This window comes from Genypterus blacodes, unplaced genomic scaffold (genome assembly GCF_046128005.1).
Source record: "Genypterus blacodes isolate CSIRO-AG114 ecotype Tasmania unplaced genomic scaffold, CSIRO-AGI_Gbla_v1 ptg000017l_1, whole genome shotgun sequence".
In the NCBI taxonomy this organism is placed as follows: Eukaryota; Metazoa; Chordata; class Actinopteri; order Ophidiiformes; family Ophidiidae; genus Genypterus; species Genypterus blacodes.
Genome location: NW_027466831.1, coordinates 3,463,531 through 3,487,090, shown reverse-complemented (window position 1 = coordinate 3,487,090; position 23,560 = coordinate 3,463,531). Strand labels below are relative to the sequence as shown.

The 23,560-nt window shown below is 42.4% G+C and overlaps 1 protein-coding gene across 1 annotated transcript in view; it reads left to right on the top strand.

Annotated features, from left to right (window-relative positions):
- Positions 1 to 315: 315 nt before the first annotated feature.
- The window catches only part of LOC142991202 (A-type voltage-gated potassium channel KCND3-like), a 40,137-nt gene continuing 16,892 nt past the window's right edge, over positions 316 to 23,560 (top strand). The window contains exon 1 of the mRNA XM_076141246.1: positions 316 to 1,418. Within this exon, the coding sequence (XP_075997361.1) occupies positions 316 to 1,418 (1,103 nt within the window). The remainder of the gene's footprint in view (positions 1,419 to 23,560) is intronic.

The following is a 23,560-nucleotide window of genomic DNA, read 5'->3' as shown; positions in this document are numbered from 1 at the left end:
TGTTTGTTGTTGTAAATTGCGTTGTTGAAGCTGGATGGAAAATTAGGACAACTTCTGCTGGAGTTGTACTGAAGTCAGTGCACAAGGACAGGGAATAGGACTGGATTACAATCTGGAATGATGATAGAAATGAATCCAAAACCCTCTGAAGAGGCGTCCTCCTGTGTTAACACCATGGTTGCAAGTGCCGCACTGACACAGTGTTGATCTCTATCCTTTCTCTGTCTTTACTACCACATGCTTTAGATGCCAGTTGATTTGAAAGAAAGCCACATCTGAAGGAGAGGGAGACCACTTCACAGTCTTTGGTTCAGAATGGCCACAGGCGTAGCTGCATGGCTCCCTTTTGCCAGGGCAGCGGCAATTGGCTGGATGCCCGTTGCCAACTGCCCCATGCCTGTTGCTCCCAGAGACAACAGCAAGAAACAGGATGAGCTCATCATCCTTAACGTCAGCGGCCGTCGCTTTCAGACCTGGAGAACCACTCTGGACCGCTACCCCGACACACTGCTAGGCAGCTCTGAAAAGGAATTCTTTTACAATGAGGAAATCAAAGAGTACTTCTTTGACCGGGACCCCGATGCTTTCCGAAGTATCCTCAACTTCTACCGGACTGGTAAGCTCCACTACCCCCGTCATGAGTGTATCTCAGCTTATGATGAGGAGCTGACCTTCTTTGGCATCATCCCTGAGATCATCGGCGACTGTTGCTATGAAGAATACAAGGACAGAAAGAGGGAGAATTTAGAACGGCTGCAGGATGATCAGGAGGAGAACAAGGACATGAAGCTTCCCAACATGAACTTCAGGGAGACCATGTGGCGAGCCTTTGAGAACCCCCACACGTCTACAATGGCTCTGGTCTTCTACTATGTCACCGGTTTCTTCATCGCCATCTCGGTCATCACTAATGTGGTGGAGACGGTGCCCTGCGGGTCCACGGCCAACCAGAAGGACATGCCATGCGGTGAGCGCTACACAGTGGCTTTCTTCTGCATGGACACCGCCTGTGTCATGATATTCACAGTGGAGTACCTGTTGCGCCTGTTTGCTGCACCCAGCCGTTACCGCTTCATGCGCTCGGTGATGAGCATCATCGATGTGGTGGCCATCTTGCCATACTACATTGGCCTGGTGATGACCAATAACGAGGATGTGAGCGGTGCTTTTGTCACGCTACGTGTGTTTCGAGTGTTTCGCATCTTCAAGTTCTCGCGTCACTCTCAGGGCCTGCGGATCCTGGGATACACGCTGAAGAGTTGTGCATCGGAGCTTGGCTTCCTCCTCTTCTCCCTCACAATGGCCATCATCATCTTTGCTACTGTCATGTTCTACGCGGAGAAGGGCTCAAGCTCCAGTAAGTTCACCAGCATCCCAGCCTCCTTCTGGTACACCATCGTCACAATGACCACGCTGGGGTGAGTGAATGCATACACACACACACACACATGCGCAGGCGGAAGACAGACACAGATTTAAATGCAGCCAGGGTTTGAATTGCAGGGGGTCTGGTCTAGACATCTGACACTATTGGAACACTGATCAGAAGCATCCCTCTGTCCTCTCTCACTGTTAGACTTCGAACTGTTACAGTTTGTTTCAGAACACGATGATGTAATGGATGGACTCGATTTCCCTGTGAGTTTTATATAAATGGAATAATTTATTAATATGGAATTTCCAACGAGGCAGACTGCCTCATATTTCTGTACTCTACAGCTTATTCATGCCTGCCAGTATGAGTAATGATGGCTACTGTTGTATACAGTATAGCTACAAACACCATTATTGTTATTCTCCCCACTTACAGATTGAATCTTGGGATCTGCTTATTGAAAAGATGAACCGATAAAACGCAGAGAAGGTTCAAAGCTAGCTGACTATTTCTAAATGGTGCGATGTATAGCGAGGATGACTCAACGTTAACCTTCAGATGAACAGCAGTATGACGACTGTACATTTCATTTTGATGACAGAATATTTCTTCTCTACATTTCGAAGGGATTTCTCGTCTACCAAGTGCAGTCACAGTAGAGAAGTTACATTTATGGCTGCTCGGTGTAAAAATGCCTGGAATTGATTTAACGGCATTGCAAAGTCAGATCTCTATGTGCCTGCAGGCCCAGGAGTCCCAGGAGAGATCCTGTGTCACCTTTAGTTTGAATCCACTCTGCTCTCACTATTTCTCACAAGCTTGCCGAGATTCAGCGGCATGAGCAGCAAGGTGAACTTGAAAGAATTCCCGATGGTTGAACTGAACTATTGACAAGAACTGTTGAGCTGAATAATTATTTGTTGGTCGTGTTTTTCATCCATAGCTGCTGACCTTAGCTGTTCCTGAAAAGCGTAATTTCAGTTTCAAGTCTCTCCAGAGAAACATGAAGATATGAATGAACAGGCATGCAAACCTGGCTGTACTTGTTCAGATGAGTGAATTATGACGACGTTTGTGGGAATACTGCATGAACAGGTGGGAGAAATATCATTTCATCACCACTGTATACAACTTTTAGAATCTGATGTGGGAAAAAACCTTTAAGCCCCAAAACTACCATCATTTACCAGAAGGGGACTTGCTTGGTCATTTGTTAATCATGTGTGGTGTTCTCTGCTGTGAGGAGCTGTGGGGGGCAGCAGGGAGGAAGTGGGAGGACAGAGTCAGCTCCACACACACAGTGTTACAGACTGCTGTTTTCACACACACACACACACACACACACACACACATGGAGCTGGACAGACAATCAAACAGTGCTGTTAACATCTTCTGTCATGTTCTGTTGTCGTGCTGCTGTTTTGCACCTGCAGCGTCCATTGATGAGGTCGTCCTTCATAAATTCAGAAAATATTTTGGTTTTAATTTAAGGTGAAGCTGTCTTACGCTGTGACATTTAGGATTGTGTCATTGATTCGGTTCAGTTTGGAGAAATGGAACAGTGAACCAGGAACAATAACATAAAGTTTCTAATGAAAGCTTTTCATTTTGGCAGACCGAGAGTGTTTTGTAAAATATGTTATATTCTTTCCGCATCCCAAAAAAAAAGAAAATAACAAAGAAATCTAATAAAACCTCAGACAGCAGTGCAATTAGTGTCTCTACCATGTAAGGCCTGCTGACCTTATCGTGTGTGTGTGTGTGTGTGTGTGTGTGTGTGTGTGTGTGTGTGTGTGTGTGTGTGTGTGTGTGTGTGTGTGTGTGTGTGTGTGTGTGTGTGTGTGTGTGTGTGTGTGTGTGTGTGTGTGTGTGTGTGTGTGTGTGTGTGTGTGTGTGTGTGTGTGTTATGAGTACTTTTAGAGGCTGTTCTATTGAATAGAATTGAAATGCCAAGGTCTAAGCATTATTGGAAATTATAATCAATGAATTACTGCAGAGCCATTATATCCATCACACAATAGGCAGCAGAGTGTCTGTCCTCTGCTTTAATAGGGCTCCTCGTCAATAATGACTAAAGCAAGGCAATCAGGAAAATAATCACTTGATGAATACTCATCATTGTGAACATGTTTCTCTGCATCAAATCCTTCTCTTAGGCTGAGCACAGGACTCCATAATACTGCTCCTTATTTGATATCTGAATAGGATCAGATTACAGCCCTTTGAATCCTTTAATGTAGAGAAAACTGGATTTATCAGCACAATAATACTGAATTTGGGGATTTCTAAGATAATCTGATCTGTTAATGCCTCAAAAATAATGTTACTGTGAAATTACACAGTTTATAATAAATAGATCTGGATGCATAATACTCTGCTTTGTTTGCTGCCCTGATAATATCCCAACAATTATGTGTTCAGTCTTCATCTTTTTGCAGGATCAAAACAACACAAGCATAGGAAGTAAATAAATTGATCATGTACCGTAGAAGCAGTGAATGCAGGGAAAATGCAATGTTTGATGTGATGTTTTCATCACCGCAAACCCACAAAATGTTCCTGCCGTTTTCTCTTTGATTTGTAGTAAAAAGAGGCTTATCTATCAGTTATTATGAGCACCAGTGAACGCCATGAAGCTTATCAGTGTTCTCTTCTGCCTGTCACCTGTCGATCCTTTCACCTGTAGAAGAGATGTTCAGGTGAGGAAGTCACTGACAGCCCCTGATTCATTTACGCAAAACCAAATTATTAAAATACAATAAAATCCATCTATCACAACTCTCTCTCTCTCTCTCTCTCTCTCTCTCTTTTACCCCTAACTACTGTACTCTTGCTCCCCTTCCTTCTCACCCATCTCACCCCCCACGAGCCTCTCAGGGGAGCAGCTATTTTCAGAACACAGGCTGAGGGAGTGTGTGAGTGTGTGAGTGTGACTGATAGTTATCAGTTTCAGCTGTAATCTCATATATGATTCATGTACAGTTGATTGGGCTGGGCATTTATTTTACCTGCACCACGGATGCACTGAAAGCAAAGGTTCTCTCGGCTCTCCCAAGTCTGTCACACCTAAATAAAAAAAATTAAAAAAAACACGATTAACCCAATAATGAAAGAAATATTAATGAGGTGTGTATTGAAATCTGACTCTGGTGTTATAATTAGAGTGATTCTCCCAGTTGTGGAGTCCTGGTCCTGGACGAAGGCTTGTTCTGTATAGCAGAAAGTGAGCGAAATGTTGTTATGCATGTAGGTCATGTTCCCATCTCTGCCTTAATCAGTGGCTATATATAATCCGCTTCTTTTTTCAGAGAGACTTTTAGCTTCTCCGCTCGGTGTGCTTAACATCTCTATTAGGCAAAATGGACTGAGCTTTAGGTGCTAAACGTCAGGAGAGAGGTCAGGTCAGTCGTGCTCCTAACAACGCTGTGTTACGGGGATTGCAGGGGCCGATTAAAGACCAACGTTTGACAGAATCCTTCTACATTGTGCGTGCTGCAGACTGTCACCAGTTCATCTTCTGCCTTATTCATCAACAGTGCTGTTCAGCTTTGACCTGTTGACCCTTGGCATCCTTCTGTTACCATATACAGCTGACGAACTCTGTCACTTGCATTTAGAGCATATAAATTAGCTTGATTGCCTCCCTTGTCGTAGTCGGCCCACATTTTCCCCCAGAGGAACACCCAAAATATGCAACGCATTAATGCAAAGACAGCATTTTCTTCTGATTCCTTCTTCATTTTTCTGCCATTTGGCAAGAGAAAAACCTCAGTGCGGCCCCATGATGTGCAACACATGTCCTGGTTAGTAATTCTGGAAAGGCTCATAATTCCGTACATAATTCAGGATAGAGCTGCATAGTTTATAAGGACAACCTTTCTTTTGATGTTACGTATTGTGATGACTTTCAATGGCACCCTGGTTCCAAAAACAAACAAAAGAGAAAAAGAAGCATATTATTGTCTTGCAACACCTCTGGGGTCAGAATGAGTGCAGCGCTTGTAGGAAATTAGAAATATTATGCCTTTATCTGGCAAAAATGCTCTGGGAGCCAATTTCCCAACTGACGACTGTTTAATAGAAACCTTTCCAATGATAGCTGTGGAATTTAATTTAGCTCCAGCACAGGTTCATTTAACACCTAAACTCATTTAAAATGAATTAAAGCTACAAAATATAGTGCTGTCAGGAATACTAATATTCTCAGTACTCTCTCGCTCTCGCTCTCTCGCTCTCTCGCTCTCTCTCTCTCCCTGTAGAACACACAGTCATTAGAATCTTACAGGAGAAAATGTTGAAGATCCACTTACTGCAAAATAGGACATTATGTTCATTATGTTTTTGCATGCTGCAGGAAGTGTCAATGTTCTCAGCCCTGTTAGTTGGATTACATCAGCATTCTCACAAGACATAGGTTCATTTTGTCTTTTCTTCGCCTACTGGATCTGTGCTTGTGCTGTATGAGTGCTGCCGTCTTTAGCAGCACAACATGTATGCAACATTCAAATCATTAAAGCACATTCGGGCCTCGGCGTGATAATGAAATGAAGTGATCACCTCCACACGTCCAGAGCAGCGTCCGACTGTTTCCTCCTCATTCGCAATCAAAAGCGATCAACCTCACAGAGGTTTGGTCAATTGTGTGGCGCTAAACGCGACCTCGCTTAAAGAATTTTATAGAAATAATTAGATTTTGAAATAATTCATAGCGTTCCAGTTGTCCAGTCAATCATCCTTGAAGATTCTGTTTCAGATCTCAACTGTACAGAGAATTTTTAATTAGAAACCATGGGGATATACAAGAAAAGTAACAAAGGGTTAGGGTTAGCATTAGTGTTAGCGTTATCTCAATCTCATATACAGTTTCCTTGATGTGTCTTTTTCTGGAGATGTTTTTATCAGAACACAAAGAGGAGCCTTGAATGGCTACAAATGCTCTGTACCCTGAATGAGAGATATTTTTAGACGCATGGCCCTTATCTCACCACACAGCTGGCAAGGGTTTGGCTTACACAGGTACACAGAGAAAGGTAAAGGAAAGAATATACTAATCACCTCCAATGTGCTGCCAGGGAGGAAGGATACAGGCGGATACAGTTACACCGTCTGAGAGGTCCTTTAAAAATCCAGTCAAAACGAGATGGATCATTTAGATTTTCAGATTGTATCTTTACAAAATCACACTGGCACCAAATGAAACAAGTTGATTGTGTGTGTGTGTGTGTGTGTGTGTGTGTGTGTGTGTGTGTGTGTGTGTGTGTGTGTGTGTGAGTGTGTACTCCCTTCGCCACCATTTGTTTATTTATGGATCCATTATAGTCTCAAATGCAGCTCTGTGGTTCAGGCTTAAGCTCTCTGTTTCAGTCGCTGCGATTGAAGAGTTGTATAAATACAAATTTATATGCAGACCGAGTCCATCAGTTGTAAAACCAAGCATTTATATCAAGTTTAATTTATTTCTGTGAAGTAGCAGAAGTGAAATGACGATTTGGTTCATTCATACATTTATTCCTCAGAGTAATTCTATCCGTATTTGATGATGTTAGTCTATTGTAACTGTGGATTGCAACGCAGGTTGGTCGTCATCGCTGGCATCTGTTGATACTCCTCACTGTTTGCCACAATTTCACGCCAAATTTGAATGGTGTGAAATTGTCTCATTCTACAGAAAATGCTCATCTGTTGTAACCAAATCCTGTGCATGTTTGCACTCATTTCTCTATGCAACCAAAAGAACCATCAGTCAACCTGATGGAGGCGCTGTGAAAACAACATTTTGAATTTTGTCCCAAGATTTACAAGTGGCATGTGTGGTCAAAGTCAGAAAACTCACTTTAATACAACATTATAATCCCACAACATGAAAACCACCAGTTGAATGCTGATAATGAAAACAGGATTTGAGTGCTGGGACAGATGGGAATAATTCACTGGCTGTGAAATACATGTGTGTTTGCTGCGTGACTGCTGTTAACCGTTGTGAAGTCATCAACATTTGTAATTGTGTGTGTATGAGTGGCGCTTGTGTGGGTGGGGTGTGTGTGTGTGGGGGGGGGTACCAACTGTTAAGGCACCTAATAGTCCCCCACTCCTGCATCCTGCCTTTGTTTGAAGTGTACTTCTACAAACACTCAAGCAGAAAACACTCGTTTATTCGACCACAATAAACTCACAGACCTTGTGGCGTGGGTGTAGCCTCTCTACGATTGCATTTCTAGTTGCCTCTGTTATATTTAATGGCAAAAAAAAACTTTGTGAAATGCTGCCGAAGAGAATGTAGCATCATCTGCATACACCGCGTCTCACACTGATCAAAGAAAATTGCTCTCCTCTCTCTTCTTCCTGGAGTAGTCCTGTGTGCTCACCGCTGACTCTCTGGCTCAAATTGCTCATTCATGTCAGTAATAGCACAGTCCACTGCTTATGACAGTTTTGAGCTCTGCCGCTGACTGACACAGTTGATGACGAGGGAAAGACACAGCAACAATGATAAACAGAAACAACAAGGAGCTTCTCACCGTCCATTTTAAGATTTAATTCCTTCATTAAAGGCTCCAGTCAATCGTTATCATTCATCAAACGAGCAGTGCTCCTCCATCCTTGGCTGCATCAAAGTGACACTTCTCTTTTCAAGCAAATCAACAGCTCTGGATGCCAATTATGTTGACATCTCCAGGCTGCGGTGACCTTGGTGTCCTCGCAGAATTAGAGGCGTCTCAAAGGCTTGTTATCCGCCGCACGTTTTCACGACTGCGTGCGTGTGTGTTTTCACAGCTGCTGGAGGAGGCGAGTGGCATAGTATGAGAGAGAAGAGAAGGACTGGGACGCCGGCTCTCTGGATGACTTGTTATTTCTCTTCATCCCAATTAGAGTTTGTATTTCTCTTGGTATTTCATTCGGCAAACACTTTCGACTCACCAAGGATATTAGCTACCGGATTTGTTGGAAAACAAAGAAGAGCAAACGCTAAATGCTCTTAACCTTGGCGCATCACATTTAGATTAAGAAAGTCGACTCAAATCATTCATATATGGTTCAGAGATCAATATCTTACCGTTGTTTACGAAGACTTTCACCCCAGAATACATATTTCTCTATTCTAGGTGCATTTATTATTGATGGATGGTTATGGTTTTCGGCGCTCAAGCTAAAATGATTACGCAACGTTTACAAATCTCATACAAACAGTTGAATTTCTGAAGGATTCTTTTGAAAACTTCATACATTCATTAATATCCAATTAGTGAACTTGTTTTGCTGAAATAAAGTTATGATCTTGGTTGTATTTACCGCATAATGTATCCAATATGAATAAATGTGTTCTGCATACAGCATTTAAGCACTCGGTCACTCTGACGCTCAACATCTGGAAGTCATTTTGATGAGCGTTCATGTAAATTGCTCATGTGGTGCTCATTGATTTAATTTTTATATTTTAATGGTTTAGTTTTTTTACTTACTTACGATGTTGTAATTTGTAGTAAACAGTTCAGTCAAGGAACACTTGAACATCCGATGATACTGTTTTACTGTGATCTAAGCTTCTGTGTGCGAGAGCGATCGATAAGCCCCCCTGCTGACCTTTCACGCTTAATTACTCCAGGTAGCCACATATTTGAACTTTACACGGCTGACACACAATTATTTAGCATGAAATCACAAATTCATGTGTTTCATTATCTTTTGCAACACGCCAACTCTCAGAAGTGGCATTATCTCTTTCTGCCGCATCACAAAGGCACTTATTCTGTCTATTCTGTTCTGCAGCAGCCATAACTTTGACAAGGAACCATCGTTTGTCATAGACAGAAGGAGATTATAACAAAATGTGTTATATTGAGGCTTTGGTGCCAGATTGTTGTGCAGAACTTGTTTGAGATGACATCCTCTTTGTGTCTGCGTATTTATATTCCAATGACATCATTTATGTGTATTGTCTTTTTTTTTTTTTTTCTCCTTTGCAGTTTTGAAGTTAAGAAAGACAAAAACATTTAAAGTAGAACTCAAGCAGTAAGATTACAATGAATACAGTCAACCAACCACATGTTAAGTGAATGTTTATTATTGGGAAGGTAATTTAGCAGATTTCAAAATTGGTAAGACTATTGGCACCGATAGGCACAGCATTAGGCTGCACCTGTTTAGCCTGGACACATCAAACCTATTTAGATGTAAAATTGCAGCTAAGATTCTCCCATTAGTCTGTTTGGCTTGAGTCCCATCATGGACCAGAGAGGACCCTGAACACCTCACAGCAATGTTAGTCTTCATCTGCATGTTCACACACTTTTCTTCTGTCTTTCCTTCTATCACCACACCCTAACATGTGGCGATAAACGTGGAAAATAATGTACGTGAGAGAAAACAATGAGAGAGAAAACAATGACAGCATATTAGCAGACATTAAAACATCATCAAGCAGCCCGTGTCAGATAATTACAAAACAACTGGAGGAGTAAATTGAACAAGTGAATTGCATGTAAACATCCATCAAAAATACACTGCATCCATTTCCAAGCAGTCCCTTATAAATAGCAGTGTGGATTGGCAAATGAATGTTCCAAAGATGATTAACAGAACAATCAAGTGCCATGATTGAACCTTAATTTTAATTTAGGTTGAGCTCCAGATTGAACTATTACATACTTGTGATGGAGGGTTATCTTGGTGTGAAAATTGCAAATCACACACACATGCACACATATACACACACACACATGCACCCACATACACACACACACCATGCTCAGGTGAAGGTAACCAATAAAAAAAGAATTAGCAAACACAACCTCTGTCCGGCATGAATTAAAGTCTGGCATCTACAGAAATGTTGGATAGGTATTCATACACCCAACTTCAAACATAAAGATATGAAAAAGAGTGGAAATACAGGTCAAGCTGACCGTCAGGAAGAGGGAAGTCATGTTTATCTGCTTGATAGATATCCATATGCATGATAAATAGTCCAGAAAAGGGAACATTAGCCCATACAGTATATAGGCATATATGATGAATGTGAAGGGCAGGAAACGTCAGAGTTGCTAAGTAACCATGTAGTGCTTTTGATGGATGGTATTTGACAAGAATGGTTCTCAGTGTCCACCTTAAGCTGGAACTCAATACTTCACCTCTGATCAGGAAGTGTGAGGGCTCAAAAGGCTGTTTTGAGGCCTGGGACAGCCATTATGAGGCAATTTGTGTGTGTGTGTGTGTGTGCGCAGTAAAGGCTCGGCATTGGAAAAAAGGTTTATCCTGCAGTTTCAGCCGGCGACGACATCAGTTGTGATATATTTGTCATATGTTAAATTCCCTCATGGCGAGGCTTGCTCATCAAACATGACAGCTGTCTGGATTTGTGTGTGTGTGTGTGTGTGTGTGTGTGTGTGTGTGTGTGTGTGTGTGTGTGTGTGTGTGTGTGTGTGTGTGTGTGTGTGTGTGTGTGTGTGTGTGTGTGTGTGTGTGTGTGTGTGTGTGTGTGTGTGTGTGTGTGTGGGTCCCTGCAGGTTGCCTCTTCACTTCACAAATGGGCGAACATCCCCCAAACAGTAAAAGCATCACGACTCATAAACCTTGTATCTTTGACCGCAACAGGCAAACTGGAACTTAGAGGACAGATAATAATATTGCTCCCATTTTAGCGTCAAGATTTAGTTTTGAGGGCTATTAAACTCACTCACTGTTTATCTCATTTGAATCTAATGTTATTCTTTATTTAGTTGCTTGGACAGTGTTGTTTCTGGATTTTTCTGAGTTGCTCATAACGAGGCAGCAATGTCAGACACTCTTTGGGTTTATACGCTGACACTCCTTACTGGCAAAGAGACACACAAGACGATCGCACAACACTCACTCACACTCCAAAATAGATTCACAACAAACTACTTTTTTAATGATTCAGTCAGCATGAGGCACTGATGGTCAAGCAATCAGACCTTCAAACAGCGACAACATCCTTATTGTAGTGTGGATGGAAACCCGTGTGCACCTGTTGAAAGAGTGGCCTCACCGCTTCATCTTTCTCATTTCTGGAAATATCTGTCCTCCCCGTCCTCTTCTCCTCGGTGGCTTCGAGTCTTCATCTTGGAAATCCTTGACATCCTTTTTATGAGGTTACGTGAGAGCTCCACACACCTCTATAATTAGCTGATCACATACAGTAATGATGAATCAGTTGGACAGAGGGAATCCAGTTAAACGCAGCATTTCCAGAAGCCGGTGTTTACGTAGCGGTGGATTCTTTTGGTTAAGGCACCGGTGTGTGACAGTAATGATTACACAGCATAAGTCTGCTGACAGGATCACTGACATTTGGAGTCGCGCCCGTCAAGGTTTGTGGCTTTACCAAGTAATGTGAAAGTAGTCAAACTATTCAAAATCTTACAAACTCCTATTACCTTAGCTTTTTTCCCCTCCTATATACATAAAAGTTTTATTCTGTGACTGATTCAAGGTTTGAAGCATCGCTGTAAGCCTGTAGACCCTCTATGTGAAACCTGTGTGTTTCGGTGGCAGTAGATGCACACACTGCAGCAGCTTGTCATTTTCTTCAATGCACAGATGAGCACAGATGTATTTTCTGGTCAGCACAGCAGTCTTGCAACAGCGGCTACTTCAAGTCCCTACTGTGCTCCAGCAGGGAGAGAGCAGTGTGCACATTGATAGAATTGTAGAGGTGACCACAGCCTGAGTACAGTAGATGAAGCTGGGCTCGGCTCCTGGCTGCCTCTGGCTCTGTTTGGCCTTCATTGTAATGTGACTTTTACCTTTTCTTGTCACTGGGCAGCAATTCTCCCTGATACAGAGCCACATGGCACTTAAGTGCATTGTCACCTTTCAGGGTCTTTTCAATTCAAGTTTTAGTATATTTAGTCCTTGTGATTTGGCACCAGTCACACAAGGATATCCAAGCCTTGGCTCCATTATTCCAGAGAGCTGGGTGCAGTGACTTTAACTAGAATTTGAATGCCTGTGCCTGATACCAGCCAACTCCTCACACTGTGGTAATATTTCCTCTTATTCTTTCATCCCTTTGGCCAAAAAAATAATCACCGTGCCCTGCCCCCCCCCCCCCCTTGAGTCGTCACACCCTGCTGTTGAATCACAACAGGAGCCCAATGAAAGCTCCTTATTGAAGCAGTTTCTTGAAATATATGAAGCAAATCGTACTGCAGCCGCTGCAGGATATATTAATGTCGAGTACATCTTAGGAAAAACTGAGTGCACCTGCCGAGAGATTTGTCCTTCTTTCCTCAACTGCAGGTGCTGCGCTGATTAAAGTCCACGCTGCCTTCTGACGCCACTTGTTGAAAAACTGATGGCAATTTGCAGAGATTGAATTCCCAGTAGTACAGACTGTAAAGTCATGTACTCGGTATTACAACAGGGACAGTGTATGTAAAGTAAAAAGAACAAGTTTGTGTAGTTCATGTAGTATAAGGAGGATGGATTTAACAGACTGAAGACTCAAACAGCTGCTCTATCATCAACCAGTGAAGATAAATCCAAATAAAGACCAAGAGCGGCAGAAAAGAGGATGGACTGATAATGTTTTTGTACAGATAAATCATAGAGACTAAGAGGCTTTAAACTTCCAATGGCAAATGCTGATCTAGAAGGACCTCATCTGTCTGAGGGGCTGCCTATGTTTGCCTCCTGTATCTCCATAGGAGATATATTGTAAGCGCCAAGTCACACTGGAAGAACCAGGGCAGCGCTCCCGTAGTGAGGAGTCACCATGGATACGAAGCGACTCAGTCTATGTTGTCTCCAGTGTCCTTTTCTCTTCTGTCATTGTCTCTGCAGAAGAAGCAGCAGCACAATGCTCCATTCCCTTGAGCTGTCAGCAATGTGCTCTCCTCCTGTCTGCCACAGAATAGACAGGCTGCCTTGTTTGTTGCTCATGCTGGAAAATCTCATGGCCGTAGGCGCTTTAGTTCTGATTTGTGCTATTCGATTTATCCACACAGGGATTTAACAGGAATTAGCCGCTACCCAGTATGCTAGACAGTGAATGAATCAGTTGTAAGTGTCTATTTCACTATATGGTTATGATCAAAATGACCCACAATGTAATAAACCACCTGTTGCGGTTTATGGATTAATCTTGCCTATGTCTCATAACATTGATTTGTTATCTTCACCCTGTACTGCAGTTTAATCACACCAAGATGCATAAAGCTTAACACAGTTTCTCACTTTTTTACTACAACAACAGTGTTAAACTATAAAAGTCATTACATATCCGAGGTAAACGAGAACTAAAGTAATAAACGTAGCTCTTTTCAATCAAATAAACACCATGCAGAGGTGCAGGCAGATGTGTGTGTGTTTTTGTAAGATTCTAGATCTGACCACATCCAAATGCAAACCTCAATATTCAAATGCTCTTTGTGTCTCATTGTTGTGTCATATGTGGTGCAGCCCACCTACAGAAAACTAAATCCTCCACAACTGATAAGCAGCCCATCTGCTTTCACTGTTTCCAAGCACCCTAATTCACACACACACACACACACACACACACACACACACACACACACACACACACACACACACACACACCATGCACTGCATCCACTCTGCAGCCACAGATGAGAACCAGAGGAGCGCTGTACTGTGTAATAGGTTGAGTGGTTGATGATGATGGTTCAGTCTTTCATAAGTGAACCAGGCCGGCCACTCAGAGACGATGAATTGTGTTCCAGGCTTTGAGATGAACTCATTCAGCATCCACACACAACACATCTGAGTGTGTGCCTCCCACTTCTTCCATTCCTCTGCTCCTAATTTTACAAATAGTTTAACATCCCTCTCTGAAACAAACTCTTTCCAACTACTTGCTTTGAATTCTCATGTATTCATACACTTTTAATGTCCCGCGCACTAACATCCATTCTGTATTGTTTATTTGCTAGCTGAATCACAGCAGAAACATGTTTATGAGAGAAGTCTTAGATGAGCTGCTGCAGCATAAGCATCCCTCCATTTGTATGCATGCACTGGGTTGAGTTTGTACAGTATATGTACACGTATGAAATGGATAACAAATCATTTGTCTTTATATGTGTGATACATGTGTGCAGTAGTTCATGTTACTGCTGCATCGTTTCATTTCACTGCTCTGTTCACTGGTAAACATACTTTGTTTACCTTGAGGTGTGTGATTCATTTAAATGTGTTTATTTTGAGTCCATAAAGAATACAAGCTGCAAAGGATTTTTATACAGGGGAGAACTTAATGGCAGTCAATCAGAGCAGTCCAACATAGTTGTTGATTTTTACAGCATGGGGTGGAAAATGTATGCTAATACAATTGTGAGGGCTAAAAATAGGCACCTGGGAGTGTTTGTGTGATAGCAGGAGGTGGATGAACCTGGTTTCCTTTTACTGTTTGCATTCACACACTCTCAGAACGACAAAATGTCAAAGTTGTTGCTACACAAAAGCTTTATTTAGGAGGTGTTTCTCAGCGCCTGACTCAGTGTCGACAAAACCTCAACACTGACATGTTAACTTTTTCAATTACAGGTTTCATTCCCGACCTGTTCGGTGCTGCTTGTGTGTGTGTGTGTGTGTGTGTGTGTGTGTGTGTGTGTACAGGTTTACCTAAGAGACTGTTAAGTGAGTGGAAATAAAACTCCCACAGCCAAGTAAGACATCTGTGAATGTCTTAACATCGTGTGCAGCTATAATGGTGTCAACACAACCACTGGGGTCTGTTAGGCCAAAAAGCAGAAGCTGAACCAAATGAGTGCCGGGTCAAACGGAGTTCTCCCCAGTGATCCTGTGAACTTACCAAACCATCTCATTTTTGTTATGTGGTCGTGATTCGCTGCTTGGTGCGGCTCCCTTGACTCCTAACCAGCTCTGTTTGGCTCTGTTAAACATTAATTCTTTGTCAGACTCTGCAAAAATGGGCTTTGGAAAATGTGCCCTGTGACTGTGGACTGTGCCATGTCAGAGTGTGTAGGTAAATCACAGCACTAGCACAAGCAGAGACAGACAGAAATGCATCCTCACCATTCTATTTCTCTTCAGGATTATGTCAGTTTCTCTTTGCTCACAACAGCATTAAAATGGACATAAAGCCATCAGACCAAAACCTCAGCAGGGACGATACACTGCTTGACCTCCAAGCTTGTCCAAATGTCCTGAATCTCACAATATTCTGTTGTTTATCGGCAGAATGAAGACTGAATATAAGGGAAATACTTGCCAGTGGTCCAATTAATGATTTTGGAGAATTAATGTGTGTGATTTCATCTTGATTAATTAATTACGCATTGATTTTTCTTCACTCCAGTGGTGAACTTCTCTTGTTGCCCAGTTATAGATTAAATCAATGTCTTTTTCTCCTTCTCCTCATTCTCTCCCTTATTTTAATTGATTGCTTTCTGACTGTAAATGTACTCACACTGGACCTCTTCAAAGGCTTGTCTTCATCAAATTTTCATCATTTCTCAAGCACATTAACACCACAAAAGTAAGATGTGCCCATTGTAAAGTTACTGTAGATTAAGTCTGTATGAAAGGAAAGAAGGATGTGCATTTAGAGACGAACTCGTCAGGTGAAGGCACCGCATGTGCACAGAACCGCCCCGCTGCACTCTGTGTGATTAATTCTGCTTCTCTGTATATGCATTGGAAATAAGTTAATAATTTTCCACTTTCGCTATACACGCAGAAGCCTTGATCTGTTTGATCTGTGTTGCTGTGTTCTTCGCTTGCCCAGTCCAGGGAAGTGTAGCTAAGTGGCTGGATGTAATTTGTGGAACACACAGCCTCGTCTTGCTCCGTCTGACCGCGGTAAACAAACGTCTCTGACAGCTGGACGCCGCAGACACCCCCACAGTGCGAAAACAAAGGTGATTTTTAAATTACGGGGCCTTGTGCAAGGTGAATTGCTCAGAGTTACCATGAGTGGAGCCAAAGGTTGACTGAGTTATTTGATTTCAGTGGAGGTGCCTCGCCACTCAGTGGAGCACAAAAGAGCAAACCCACAGTTCAAATGCTTTTATTTGATGCCCTTGGCTGAAATGAAAAGCCCTTTTCTTGTATTATACCGCTAACACAGACTGAACAACATGTTCCTGTGAAACAAGAAATAAAAACAATTATTTTCTACCGCACCATTGTACAATTATCACATTCCACAATCATATGACCATTTCAATGTTTCCGGACTAATAACACCGGCCTGACCAGAACCGCAGATATAGGAACTAACTCCACCAAAGCTTTTTGTACTTTATGTTGTGAAGTACATCTGCAACTCTAGAGCCGCCATCAGCACCAGCAACACCCGGACTGCCTGCAACATTACAATAATATGAAATAATATGTTAATGTCTGGATAACTTCACCTACAAAGGACTTTAACTGTTTTTTTTAACATTGGTTTTTGAATTTTATGTCAACATTTAATGAAGTAAAATTGAGTAGGATATTTTCTTTCAAATAGACAATTTAATTACTATTTATTGCACTTCAAATGATTGGCTCGCTTCAACAAATAACATCTATATACGTCCTGAAGCGCATCCTGTTATGTTTGTTATAAAACCTAATTGCTTCATGATTATGCTCATTGGTGGTGATTTTTAATAGCACAAAGTAATGCCATTCTGATACCCGTATCCCATGGTAACAGTAGTGTCATGATCATTCCCTAAGCTTAAATAAATGATTTTAATTGCCAAACCTCCACAACTTAATCATTCCTCTGCAGATATTATAGGGAGAAACATTGTGTTGATGCATGACATGAAATGCAATGTTTGAAACCTTTTTTTTGTGAGTACTTTCAGAGGTTTCAGCACGGCACTCTGTCAGTACATTGATAAACATGGTATATTTCACCAAGACGGGATTGAGTTCAGCACGGCTCCTCAGACTGACCCGTTGCTTTGATGAACTAGAAAAATGTTTTGACTTTGGTGCAATCGCAGAGATGGAGGGAGACGGTTCCTCCTGTGCTCGCGTGCTGTTAAAGGTTGAGGTCGGCGGGAAAGAGCAGGAGGTGAAGCCTCAAAGCCGGAGTGGGCCGGGGAGGGGAGGTGAGCCGGGCTGCAGACTGTCCCGCTGAGGACCACAGTGGGTGCAGAGCTCTGAATAGAGTGGACGTGTTCTGTTCTCTCTGGCCAACCTCGGATTGTTTGACATCAAACAGGGATGATAAAGGAGATGTCGGCACCTCGCAGGAATCAATACAGTATATTTCTGAAAGTGACTTTTATGAGGAAATGTGTGTGTGTTTTTGTTTTTTTTGTAAGGTTTAACATATGGACAGGTGCATACATACAGTACAAGTATACCTTTACGCTTCTTTGCACTAAATCCTATTGGCTGTCAGGTCTGCCATCTGATCTCCACAGGATGCTTCAGGTGATTATTGATTATTTTATCAAAGCCAAACTTTGGTCTGATTCTGTTGTAAGACTTCTTCTCAGCCCCAGCGAATGACTCGGGGCAAACTAATCATGATCACTGTCCTTCCCTTCTCTAATCCCCACCAGAGATGATCATTACCCGACTATTGCACCTTGAATACAGATACAGCAAAGAGCGAGTGTGTGTGTGCCAGGAGTCTGACTTGCTGCGCCTGCTTGTGTTGTGGATACATGTAATTAGAAGGTAGAACGTTGCAGTGCAATAACAGATGCTTAACATCGCAATCCAGGTGGAAAGAATCTCAGGACAAAAAGCCTCCATGCACGTGTAAACACATCAACAAGGTCCTTCAGAGGATTTTCACATATTGCTCAGAAGATAAGTATTTTTACATCAAAGACGCAAACGCATAAACAACTACTACGTTGTTTTTTCTTACACATGGGTGTCACCTGTGAAAGTAATGAGGCTTTCTTTTGGGGTTTTTTTACAAGAAGCAATTATTGGTACTCAGCCACAACAACTCTCATCCATTTTCAACCACTACAGTATATAAGTACATATATATAAATGTACAGGAAGCTTTACTCTCTCTGCTGTTGAGCTTTATTTAATCCCTGATGTTTCAAAGACACCATTTAGTTAGAAGAGCACATAACACTTTTTATCATCAGTTACTCAAAACTATGTGATCTTTGTCCTCCTCTGCCATCGCTTCACAGTGAAAGATTTCAAAGCATATTCTCAGTTGTATATTTCTATCGGAACGTGTACAGGCAGTTTGAAAATCTCCCCGGATCGGCTGGAGTCCATTTTTATTCTGCACGTGTTGCCGGATCACATCTACACTGCATCTTGTCTCCCTGCTGGATGACTCACATTTCCATACTATTACAAGCCGCTGCTCACACGTTGTATTTCTGCCCCGGTCTCTTCATCTCCTTATCACTCTCGCCGCATGATTTCACCCAAACAGAGATATCATGAAAATTACAGTGACACAAACGGCAACCCCGGAGCTCATTCATTCATCGCCGAGTTCTTAGAGACACTAGTCGCCCGCTGAGCATTAGGAAATCGACCTGCATGTACATAACGGAGGGAAATAAAGTGTTTTTCATTGCCACTGAATTGCCCTGCATTATCACCCCATGGATAATGTCAAATATAATTCATTCCGCGGCTGCCGAGTAGCTTGAGGAGGCTTTGCTGCCGTAATATTTAAAAACCTATCGCGCCTGAGCAGATGTTTGCCTAGGGGAACACGGGCGTAAATACTGTTTGTTTTAAAGCCGAAAAAACACGAAGAGACAAGCACAAACAGGCGGTAATCGTCGAGGAATTACACAAACATACACAAGAACAAAATGCACGTCTTTGTACAAGGTTTCGCCTCGTGTTTAGATAATTGAAAGCCCTGTGTGAAGAGTCTCACACTATCTGCCGGTTTAATGTGTTTGACATTACAGCAGGTTGGTTTTGAGGCCTGGGTGTTGATTTGTCTCTGAACATCAGATTCTCCATATGCATGCCAGAGTGAAACAACCTTGCATGCTTTCTTTCTTTGTCTGTGATCCTCTTTGCACTGTGGCTGTGATAAAGCCGCTCTCTGTCTCTGCCTTTCCTAAATGTTTGTGTTTCCGCCCTGTGAAATGTTTGCAGCACTGAAACCATCGTTAAATCACTCCTTCCACTTATTTCTGCCATTTAAGTTGTTTCAGGTTCGTCTAATCCGACACAAAAGGATCATGAATTAATTGTTTCGGATTCCACATAACTGCACAGTGTTCTATTTGTGATTTTTGGGAGCCAAATCAGCTAAAAGGAGCGAACCAAAACAGAGCATATTTAGATAAAACCACAGAAGAAAATCTGTTTATTCAGCTGTTCCTTTATTTTTGGGATATTTTTAATAAACTCTTTTTGTCATGGGTTTGGGTCCAGGGTGAGGACGCAAATACACGCCAGGGACATGAGCCAGAAGAGGAAACATATCAGGACACAAACAAGGAGGATCTGGCAAAGGGACAAAGGAGAACAGGCTGATATGAACACTGAGGGGCTCAAAGGAGGAAATGGGGAACAGGTGTGGAGCAGAGAACTGGAGTGGAGACGTGATTGGTTGATGAGTGTGGTTGATGAGTGGCAAACAAAGAACAGAAACAAACAAACACACACATTAGGACAACATTTAGTGTTGACACAAGTTGAATTCATTTTCATTCTCTGGGCTAAATCTCAAGTTTTAACATGATATATGAATTATATATGAGTCATATGTTACATTTAGACTTAATTACATTACAATCATTTGGCAGACGCTTTTATCCAAAGCGACTTACATTACATTACCACCCTTCGCAGAGGGGGGAGCAATTGAGAGTTTGGTGCCTTGCTCAGGGGCACCTCGGAAGCTCTACCCACTGAGCTACTGCCTCCCCGTTAATAACTTCACTGTGGCCATATTCCCCTGCAAAATTCTCTTTAAAAGAAATGAAGAGGCAAAGGGAACATGACAGCACAACTCCTTCATCCTGTATTAATACATTCAAATTTGAAAATGTACTTTATTTTGATACTGCTGTCTGATGTAACATTGGCCTGTGAAAATCATTTAAGAGTCCAGTGAATAGAGACGGTCAGATCAATCCCGCACTTCGCTTACATTTTATCCTCCCTCCTGTTTTGTTCGCTGCCCATTTTCCATGTTTGTGCCCTTTAGAGTTTTGGACTTCTCAGGGTTCTGTTCTCCCATTAGGTTTTTGTCCGTGATGAAAGAGAAAAGCAACAGAAACTTACCGATGATATCATTTAATGAGATTACATCTGCGGCTCAACAATTTAATTAACACGTCTAATTAGAACACCTCTACGCTGTTTTGCTGAATTGTCTTTGTCCCCCTTTTGAAGTGAAATAGAGGCGTCGCATGTGTCGATAAAGTTCAGGCTGTTCAATCTGAATGAATGGACCCAACACTTTTGTCTGCATGTGTTCTCTGATTTACTTTTATTCGTACATTGACAAAAGCCTGACTCACTTCACACTCGCCCTGTGTGCTTCTCTCTCTCTAAAGATGATCTGTCACACCACGTCCCACATTTATCGTACCTCAGAGACAGTCCATGGAGAGACGGACAAAAGCTTAAGCGATCACCCCGTTAACCTCTTCAGCGCTGTTCCCTCTGGCAGAGCCGCTGTGGTTTCACGCCAACATCAGCAAACCGATGAATAGCAACAAAATGTGGAATTTATTTTTCTGAACAAGTCGTATTTTCTCGCTTGTCGTCGCCTTGTTTAAATAAATATCGTGTGCAAATCGTGTCACTTTGCCTCTATGTGGCTCGCGGCTCCATAGTTAGTGGAAGAATATGATGCGTCAAGAATCCATGATTGTTTGTTAAAATCAGGTTTATTTTTGGGAAGGAGACGGTGTCTGAAATGGTTTGTTTTCTCTCAGTGCACACTTTGGTGCTGCAGCAAGAGCCTAGAAGCAGATCAGTATCTTTTTTTTACATATTAAAGCATTGCAAAGGATTGAAAATAGACCAAACAAAATAAGAATGTGCAAATCTACAATATTTTCCCCTTTAAAGTCATCTTCTTGTATCAAATCAACCATTTTAAATTGTGTGTAGAAGAGAAGGGAAGACACAGGAGGCAGCTGATCCATAGAGTCGCTATTGAGCCTATGATTTCATCTTTTATCAGGCTTTTCCTTTGCATCCCTCAGTATGTATGAACCCCATGAGCCTGGATATCTGTGAGCTCTCCACTCTACCTGCTGCATCACAAACACTGCAGTTCTCCTCTCCCATCTTTCATCTCATCATGTGGACTCCTGAAGTGGGATGCCACCCCTCTCGAGTGATACAACAGTAGCTCCTTGGGTCTCCTGAGTGCTTCTGGCAGCCTACTTTCTGCTGTAACCTACTTAGGAGGCTTTTTAAAAAGATCCCAAAGAAGGCTTTTTCATTTCTGCTCTCATCTCCCTCTTTCTAATGAAGTCAATCAAGAAACAGCTGATTAGAGGCTGGGCAAAAGGGGAAATACAGTAAAAGAGAGTAGCTGAGTGTGCTTAAAGGAACACAAATCGGCAAATGTGGCTCGTGAGGCTATGAGGGATCATATCCTCCACTCAAAGGTGAGATGGGGTCAATCTAATCTCATCTCTGACTCGTCACTTCCATTTGGGATCATCATATCTATCTTTTTCACCATTGCTCAGGCACAATCTTGTTCAGTCTTCCCTCGTAACTTGTGTTTGAAAAGGTTAAGTATCCGAGCAGCTGTGTGTGAGTCCAGCTGGGAGGGACCGAAGCTCTCAGCCTGTGTGTGACCCAGTAGTGACTGCTGGATGTCCATCTGTGGCAGAAACACTAAGCCGCTGCTCTCTGACTCATGGGCTCTCATAAACTGGTACCCATCCAAAAACATGTCAACATACAAAGTATCTCCAGTCTGTGCCCCTCCTGCCTCATGAATAATGTAATGTATGTTTGTGTCTTGAATAGTTGCCATCAGTAAATTGTGGCTTGAAAAGGCCAGGAAAGGTCATTTTAGGAAGGTTGGCAGTTTGAATCTCAAAAAAACGAGGATCTCAAAGCGTAAATAGTCACTCACTGCCCTCTGGCATGGCACTAAAGCAGCGGCAATTACTCTGCTGAGACGTTACAAGACACAAATAATGATGTAACTGTGTCCCGTTGACCCTGCCTATAGGGGGGGAGTGTGTTTGTGGTTATGGATACGTTTCAACCGTCCAATTATTTTTTTTTGGGGTGTGTTATTCGGGGAAAATGCATGAATTATGTATGTTTAAGGTCAGGCAGCAGCTGTAGCAGTTGTACACCCAACTGTTTTACTGTTGGGTGTACAAGAACCGCTGACCCCCCACAGCTCTCTTCTGATTTTGCATCATTTGAATGTATCACCAATGTAACCACTCTGACTTGCTTGCTTCTTGGGGCTGTAGAGGTAGAAAGGCCAGATTGATGTTAGGATCAGCACAGACTGGTGCATTACAGAGGGAGTGGCAGGTTTGTGCCTCCTGCTTAATTAATTGCCACGTTTTCATCGCTTTGCCGCCGATGCAGCCGGAGCAGCCGGAGCAGCAGGAGGCGAGCTCCTCTAGATTCACAGCTAATTGTTTAGCGTTCCGTCACGTCATGGCCGGGGGAAATTCAGACATCATCGATCACGAGGTGCAGCTCGCTCTATTGGATAACCCCACGGCAAAAGAGATGAAGGCCAAGAAGAGAGGGAAGGATCAGGAACTAATTGGTTGTGGGTTAAAACACAGGCTGTAATTACGGCTCCTCATTTCTTACGCTGGACTCACCAGATGTGCGCTCCTGGACTGGAAAGTTCACAATGAGTGTTATTTAGAAGGTAGAGTCCATAATAAATTAGCAATGGGAATATGTTCATGGCTGTAGGGAAAAATAAAGGCACAGAAGTGATCAGTGGGATGCAGCTTTCACCTTTTCCATGATTTATTTGCTGAAGCAAAATGATTTATTAGACTGTACAAGATAATGAACTGTGTGTGATAAAGTTATGCAGTTACTCCAGGATATTTATTCTCAGGGCAAACTAGATTCTTAACACTAATAACACACCAGGTCTCAGGGACGCAGACGCCTAATTTAGGTTATTCCCTCCCCAGCTATTAGGTGGGTATTCCTTCAGAGCCGCATACTGCAGTGTGTGTTTGAATAGAATGACACACACACACAACCAGGAGGCCCTGAACAGCTAGGCTCATTTATCAAACAGGCAAAACAAAGCATTTGAAA